The sequence below is a fragment of the Castanea sativa genome, chromosome 4, assembly GCF_040712315.1.
Source record: "Castanea sativa cultivar Marrone di Chiusa Pesio chromosome 4, ASM4071231v1".
NCBI lineage: Eukaryota > Viridiplantae > Streptophyta > Magnoliopsida > Fagales > Fagaceae > Castanea > Castanea sativa.
Window position 1 is genome coordinate 40276226 of NC_134016.1, and position 7964 is coordinate 40284189.

At 37.1% G+C, this 7964-nt stretch overlaps 1 protein-coding gene across 2 annotated transcripts; it reads right to left on the minus strand.

Annotated features, from left to right (window-relative positions):
- Nucleotides 1-584: 584 nt before the first annotated feature.
- Nucleotides 585-5935, minus strand: LOC142631705 (TORTIFOLIA1-like protein 3). Of its 2 annotated transcripts, none has more exons than XM_075805989.1 (5): nucleotides 4969-5935; nucleotides 4759-4867; nucleotides 3298-3857; nucleotides 1738-2159; nucleotides 585-1096 (listed from the first exon to the last, which is right to left on the minus strand). In XM_075805989.1, exons 1-4 carry the CDS (start codon nucleotides 5740-5742, stop codon nucleotides 1752-1754), a joined length of 1851 nt encoding a protein of 616 aa, XP_075662104.1. In that variant the 5' UTR covers nucleotides 5743-5935; the 3' UTR covers nucleotides 585-1096; nucleotides 1738-1751. The 2 variants fall into 2 exon arrangements, with proteins under 2 accessions (XP_075662104.1, XP_075662103.1); XM_075805988.1 differs by having other exon boundaries at nucleotides 1734-2159; nucleotides 4969-5934.
- Between the last annotated feature and the right edge of the window lie 2029 nt (nucleotides 5936-7964).

Consider the following 7964-nt stretch of genomic DNA (forward strand, 5'->3'; position numbering starts at 1 on the left):
AGTGCTCTAGAGTCTAAACACTAGTGGTCTGTTTTGTTATGTTGTTTAAATAACGAAAACCATAGTTTAAACAATACATGTATTTTCATAATATTTTTTTATTTACATGTATTTTCACAACATTTAAACAACGTTATTAGAACAACAATACTAAGACGAGCCCTCACCAACCTGAAATCCAATGGAGATAGCTTCTAGGTTTCATAGGTCTGGATGACTTTTTAATTTTAATATATATATATATATATATATATATATATATATATATATATATATATATATATCTTTTTCTGATGAGAATCTTGGTCTTGGGGAATGTTAACCAATGGCTGCTTCGCGCTCATTGAGTGTCTCTTCAGAAACCAGCTTAACCAAGCAAAAAGGAAAATTGCACTGGTAGGTGTGATCCTGAATTATTATGGATAGAAACCCACTGCCTGATCCCTGATTGTATGACCAGCTCTAATTATTATTGATCGTATGCCCATTAGTGGAACCTTTTGCCATGCTCTCTCAATTACAAGGCATTTGGAAAACTTAGAATGCAAGGGAAAAGGAAAAAGGAAGATTAAAGATACAGGACATGTAAAACTTGAACCATATAGGCATGCTCATCACAATGATAGTATCCACATCTTCACTGCCTTTCTAGATCGAGTAATTATGAATCAAAATAAAGAGAACGACTCTCCAAAAAAAAAAAAAAGAAGGTAAAAGTAAATTCTACTCCTCTATACACATTTCACCCCCTATACCATAATAGTGGCATTTAGTGGCTCACTCTCTAAGCGAGTTCTCAATTTTAGTACAATAAAGAATCATACAGAAAAATCAATGCTGCACCAGATGAATTTTTATGTGAATTAGCTTCTTTATGGCTTTTCCAAGAGTATCTTGAGACTACTTCCATATGTGATATTAGAAGGATCTGCTTTCATCACATAATTTGCAATAAGCTACTTCATGACGAGCGAAATATATCCATAAAGTGATCATCTTAAGTCTTCACACCCTTTAATCATTTGATGGTATTTTCACCAAACTGAAATTATAATGGGAGGAAACTCAAAGCTCCAGCCCAAACTATGCATCAGATCTGCCAAATAGAAAAAGTTTTAATCAGATATGCTTGAGACCGGAAAACAGATTGTCACCAGAATAGTTCTATTTGCAGGGGGGTGGTGATCGTCGTTATTATTTTTGGTTTTATTATTACAAAGGGAAGAAATTAAAATAGAAGGGCATATTTGATCTCACAATTGTCGGAATAAAACAGTGACAAGATATGGTGCTTATGTTACAGTGATTATGGAAAAGGAAATTTCTTGGAAAGGGGCATCCACTATGCTGTTGAAAGATGTGCTCCCCTTACTGGAAGCATCATAATTTGGAGTATTATGAAGTTGCTCTTATTCTATACTCACCAAACATAAAAGTTGAAATCAGATAACCTATTCCATGATTTCCCACGGTAAAAAAAGCACTCCTGCATTGCTTCTACCTAACCTTAGAGAGGTGACACTTCAGCATGCAGCCTCTTCTACCTACCCTTAGAGAGGTGACACTTTAGCACTAAACCTTATCTACCTCAATGTCGGTACCAGATGCAAAATGAATAATTTGTCTATGGGATGCAACTCAATGCATGTGAGGTAGAAAAGACAGAGACTTGAAAATGACCGAAATAAAAAGAAAAGGAAGGAAAATTGCAAAAGAACCATGTTGTACAATACCTACTGTCTGTCCATTGATTAGCGATGTGCCACCTCTGAAATACCCCTTGAATCACTCTGAATCTCTGCCAGTGGATTCACAATGAACCCGCCACCACCCTGCAGCCGAATTCTACGGTTCTCTGAGTTCACGATTTCAGCATTTCCATTCAAATCAGATCTGTAGCGCATGACAGGCACAGAAGGGGTGGCACTGGAAGTAGAAAACCTTGAGGATGAATACCGGCCTTCTGTCTTCCTCCAGAACTTGGAGCTCAAAAAATCTGCACCAGGCAGCAGGCAACATTTCATTCTGAGGGAATCAGTATTAGTCATCCTCCCAGTTGATAAAGCTAGATCATATGAGATCTCATCCAGTGCCAACTCTAGGCCATGCACCCGTGTCTCCAAAGAACGCATTCCATTTTGTGAGCTCCCAATGAATCTCTAAATGCAAGAAGAAGATGACAAAGGTGAGGAAACTTGAGAAAGGAGAAGCGGCCTTTATCAAATTCACTACTTGAATCAGCAGCATATATAGTAGAAATGAAGAATATAACACACTTAAAGGGTATCAACTACCCTTAAACAATGTGCCTACTGAAGTCATGCTAAGAAAATGTAGTGTTCAGGTACAACAGTCTGCTGCTGTAGGCATCCGTGTGAAGGACAATGAAATTGTGAATAATATTTCAGTGTTAAAAGTCAATGCCATAACTCTGCATGAACTTCTGACTTTTGATATCTCATGAGCTCATTACAGATTGATGTTAAGATTAAATAATAAAGTTTTCACACTTCTCAAGAACAACTAAGTCTCAGATGAAATTAAATTTAGGTTAATCCAAATAAGGTCAAATTTTATTTAATTAATGCGTATAAGGCCGTGAAATTCTGACACAAAACAAGTTTTTCCTTTGCTCCTTATTCAAGAGGGCAGTCCCTTAAAGCTATTCAACATTTTATGGTGGATCACCTATAACTTCAAGCGTTCAATTGTGTGCAAGATTGTCAAATGCACATGCACGCACATCTGCAGCATTTAATTAGAGCAAAATTCCATTAGTTCTCTAATATCATCAATAGAGTTCAGTCACGTATTAGGATATTTCTCCAGATTAATAAACTAGCTCTGCTGTTTTTAACATAACAGTAAGAGTGGAAAAGAAGTTGTGAACAGTACAAATTAGTAGCATGGAATCACAATCATGCTAGGAGCAACCAGATTTTCGGTATCTGCAAGGTAACAAATCAAGGAATGAAGAATGATGATTTATTTTCAAGCACTAGAAAAGTGACAAGGACAATGAAATTGCTAGTGATGTTTCTACAAAAGTATCATTTGTCCTGAAAGCTTAAGCTGGTATAGTGTAGATCAGTAACAATTTAAGGTAACATTTAAATGAGACAATCAAAGGGATTAACCAAATAATGAAGCCAGACATGAAGGTAACTCCAACAGCAAATAAGGAAAAATTCACGCATAATAGTTTAAAAGAGGGTGGAAAAAAGATCATATATACATATTTCGAACAAGGACAAAATTCGAAAGCTCAATTTCCAGGCACAGACACATTACACATACCTGCAGGAGATCCAGTAGACTGGATTGCTGATTTTCGATCTGAACAAGTTGGTTACGGATCAAAGATAAATCCTCACTCTCTTTGTGGTTCTTAGGTAAGTCCTCAGTAACATTATTGCTGACAACGACAGTGGATGCTGGGCTCTCCTCTTGACATGGAGCCACACGCGATCCATTCTTGTACCCATCAACATTCTTACTGAAAAGTGCCCGTTTTGTTTCAGGCTTTTTTAACTTATTTTTCTCAAAACTCCTTCCCTCAGGGATATTCTCATTTCTGTCCTTACAATCAACCTCAAAAGCTCCAGAAGCATTAGATACTGCAATCTCAACTTTCCAGTTTGAAGGTTTCTTGTTGCCTAGCTTCCGGAACAATGCTGAATTTGGTTTCTTGTCATTACTCTTCAAAGGACTTCTCTTCATAGTAGTGGTGGCAGATGAACTATCAGCTGGAGTCAACCGGCTAGTTACAATGAGTCTCTTCCTCAATTGAGGAGTTTCGAAAGCAGCACCATGAGAATTTTTGGACCCAGATGGGTAACATCCATCACCTCCATTCTCTGTCCCCATAATAAAAGAAAAATCCATAAAGAGAATGATACAATCAAATCAACATCAGAAAAATGTCATAAATGGATGTGCCAAGAGCAACAACTACAAAAGAAAGTAGATGAAAGGAGAATGATACTATCAACATCAGAAAATGTCACAAACAGGTGCCAAGAGCAACAGCTACAAAAGAAAGTAGAAGATTAAAACCTTTCAATCTAAGAATAACTTAAAATAACCCAATTTGTGTTTTTTTTTTTTTTTTTTTTCTATAATTTGAATGAAGTAACCCCTGCATATAAATAGGTTTGTGACAATCAAACATTTTACTTGTATTTTCAATTACAAACTAACGAATTTAATCACATAATCTGTCACATGATCAATAATTTTGAAATGTTAATACTACCACAAACAGATATAAATATGTTAAACTTTAACAAAAAAAATAACAAAAGGTTTGATTTGTCACAAATCAATTGTGCAAAGGGGCTAATCATTTAGATTTAGAGTCCCAAGGATCAAATTGACACTCATGTCAAAATCCAAAGATGATTTTTTTAATTAGCACAAAAAAAGATGATATTTTTAATCCAATTTGCACGGGTTATTATTATTATTATTATTTTTGAGAATGAGAATAGGTTATTTTAATTCTGAATACATATAGTCACATACCCAAATAAATTATTTTTTTAAAAAAGAAAAAAGTGCACAGTCCTCTCAAAGCTTCAACCATAAGCTAGTCCAACCATTAACAATTGACTACCACACTTTAATAAGAGATTCAATATTCATTGACCATCAACTTTTCTCTCTTTTCCGCTAAGCTACTATATCATAAAAAAATAATAATAAAAAAAAAATTCTAACCAATAGCAAAAATTTAAAAACAAATAAAATCAAATATACCTTTGGAAGAAGAAGCTGATTGTGGTGGCGGTGATAGCTCATGCGAAACGTCAGGAATTTGCTTCCACGCCTCTATCATTTCATTCATAACCTCTCTAACTGCCTTAACCTATACTCCAAATACAAAAATTAATTAATTAATTAAAAAATTAAAAATCCAAACCAATGTTAAGCCAGAGAGAGAGAGAGAGAGAGAGAGAGAGTTTGGACCTTATCGTATCGACGAGTTTCGAAGACTTTCAAGCAGTTAGCCTTATACTCCGGCAGCGAATCTCTCTGAACCACCGCCAAACTAAGTAGCGCCTCCGCCGCCGCCTTTCTCGCGGCCCAATCCTCGCTACTCAAGAACTCGACCAAGCAAGGCACTAAGTTCTTCACCACTCCGCCAAACGACGCCGCACCGGTGCTAACCACGCTCCCAATCAGCGCGAGAAGCGCCGACTTTGCCTTGAAGCTCTCGCATTTCAGCAACTTCTCAAACCTCGGCAACATCCTCGCCAGCCTGGCCGGGTCCGGGTCCGGAGCTGCGTCGATGGCCGAAGCCAAGCACAGCGCCGCTCCGATCTGAGCGGGCAAGTCCGGCTCCGTGAAGAGCGCGTCGGAGAGTGGCTTCAGAAAAGAACTGAACGGCGGCTTCGTGATTTGCGAGGAGAGCGCCGCGACGGAGTTGACGCAGGCGGATCGGACCGAGGAGTCCGGGTCGCGGAGCCGCCGAGTTATGGAGGAGAGCATTTTGGTTAAATACGGCGAGAGAGTGTTCCCGTGAGTCTCAGATAGAACCGCCAAGAGATTCACGCATTGTTTCCGTACCGGCGACTTGTCGGAAGTGTCGGTGGAGTGAATGCAGGAGAGAAAAGCTTGGAACTGGTTCGGTTCAAGAGTCCGAGCAATGGATTCGAGTTCAGACGCCGCTATAGACTGAGTATCACGGTCGGAGAGCTTGGTAAGGCACGTAAAAACCCGGTGCTTGAGATTGTGAGCCATTACTTAGAATTTTTCAGGTCAGATTCTGATAATTCAAGTCGTGAAGAATTATGGTTTTGGCGGTGGAGCCTCCGGGATCTCCGGCAACATTGCCGGAGATTATGAGTTTTCAGATTATAAAAGGAAGTTTTAAGTGAGAAAGAGCAGAATGTGTTGTTTTGCTTTTTATACAGGGTGAAGAGAGAGAGAGAGTTGGTCTGTCACAAATGTAGTAGTAATTTTTTTTTCAGTGTCAGGGTATAGAACGACACCGTTTGTTTTGGAGCTAACTGCGGCTACTTTGAGGTTTGGGTAGGTTACTCTTTTTGCACTTTTACTCAAGGTGTGTGGGGGCTATAGCCTAGTCAGACGGTCAGTCATGCTACTTAGAGAATAAGCATAGCTGGAAATTCCTTATTAATGTCTTAATTTAGGTGTAAATTAATGGTAAGCTAATGATTGAGAGAGAGAGTTTTTTATTAGGTGCACTTACTTTTATGTGAGCTCAATCCATGAATTAAGTAGATCTTTTTAGGATGCCCCATTTACCATAGATAAAACCTATCCAATTTCTACGTTGGGATGGCTGGTTATTCATGGATTAGTTGTACCTACTGTTTCTCTTTTGTGGTCAATATAAGCAATGCTAAACCTAATTTGAATGATAGATTTATGACACAATTAAATTAAAATGAGTTGGTCTCTACTAGGGAATGAGAAATTATAGTATACTCTCGGAGTACCATAAATGCGTACTCTCTCTTCTCATATGACCCACTGGTCATGTGAGAGGAGAGAGTATACGTATTTATGATACTCCGAGAGTACCTAATAATTTTCCCTAGGAGATTACTTATTTTCATACTTGCTATTTTATTTTCCAATTATTTCCTCAATTAGAATGTCAATGGTTTGATTATTTATTTTATGGGTCCTATTAATAAATATTTTTAAGATAAAGATTTGTTACAAACTAAGTTTCAGTAACTTTTGCAAAGTGCATATGTGTCAATGCCTCAAGTGGATCTTAGTTGGTGAAAGAATTAATTTCGACACAAAAAAATATAAGCCTAACATGTGTTTATTTGAGACATTGACATGTATGTATTTTTGCAAAAGTTGCTACAACTTAGCTTGCAGCAAATCTTTTCTCATATTTTAAAGAAAATCGTTGATAAACTATTTAAAAAAAAATTTATATTACTTTTATGAAAAATATAAAATAGTAATTACATTTTCTCATAAAAATTTTTAAAAATATTTTTAAACCAATCACTTTAGCTCTTAAGTTTTTACTCGTTGGATTTTTCATTCTTTGACTTTTGCAGAATTCGGCCAATCTCTAAATTCCGACATGTGGTGCAGCTCATCATTGTGGGCACTGCTGATTGTTTTCTTTGTCCTTGAATATTAGCCACCGACTAATCAAAGAGTCTGCCACGTGGTATATTTTCTGCCTCAATCCTCTCTCTCACTAAGTTTCTTTATTTTATTTTTATAAATATTAAATGTGATAACTATTTTATACAAATTCGTTACTATTATTATTTTATTATAGTCTTTATAGATGTGTTTATGTTGGGATTCACAGAATTTTCATGAAACTGACCCTGATAATATAGTACTCTTAGCTTTTGTATTCTACTTGAGCTTCTTGTTCTTATTAAGGGGCAAGAAAGAAAAAAAGAAAACTCTAAGAAGTAATACCTTGCATCGGACATATGTTTATCTTCTCTCGTAATTGGTAGGCCTTATTTTAAGATTAGAGAAGAAATATGTACCCGTGCACGGTATATTTTTTCAATGTCTGCAGTGGTCCTGAAAGAGAATTTAGTTAATAGATTGGGTAGTGTGTTTACCAATCTTGCTAATGCCTCTCTTGTGGCTGATTGCAGGCACCTCATCTCACAAATTCCTCAAGTGAAGGTGAAACACAGCCACCGTGAAACAAACTTTTGTGCTGATGCCCTTGCCAGAATGGGGATAAGGCTTTCTTCTGATTTATTGCTTTTTTCTTCCCCTCCCCCGAATCTGTTTAATGTTTATGTATCGGACCTTTATGGCCTTTATCATCATAGGTTGTGCCCTGGGCCAGTAGTTCCTCCTCTTTTTTAGTAGTTTTTAATGAAGTTCCATTCTTACTCCCAAAAAAAAAAAAATGGCAGTTAACGTGGGTGGGTAATTGGCTCCAACATTAAGGAGTCACGTGACGGTACAGTAGCACGGTTTCATCATAGAAAATA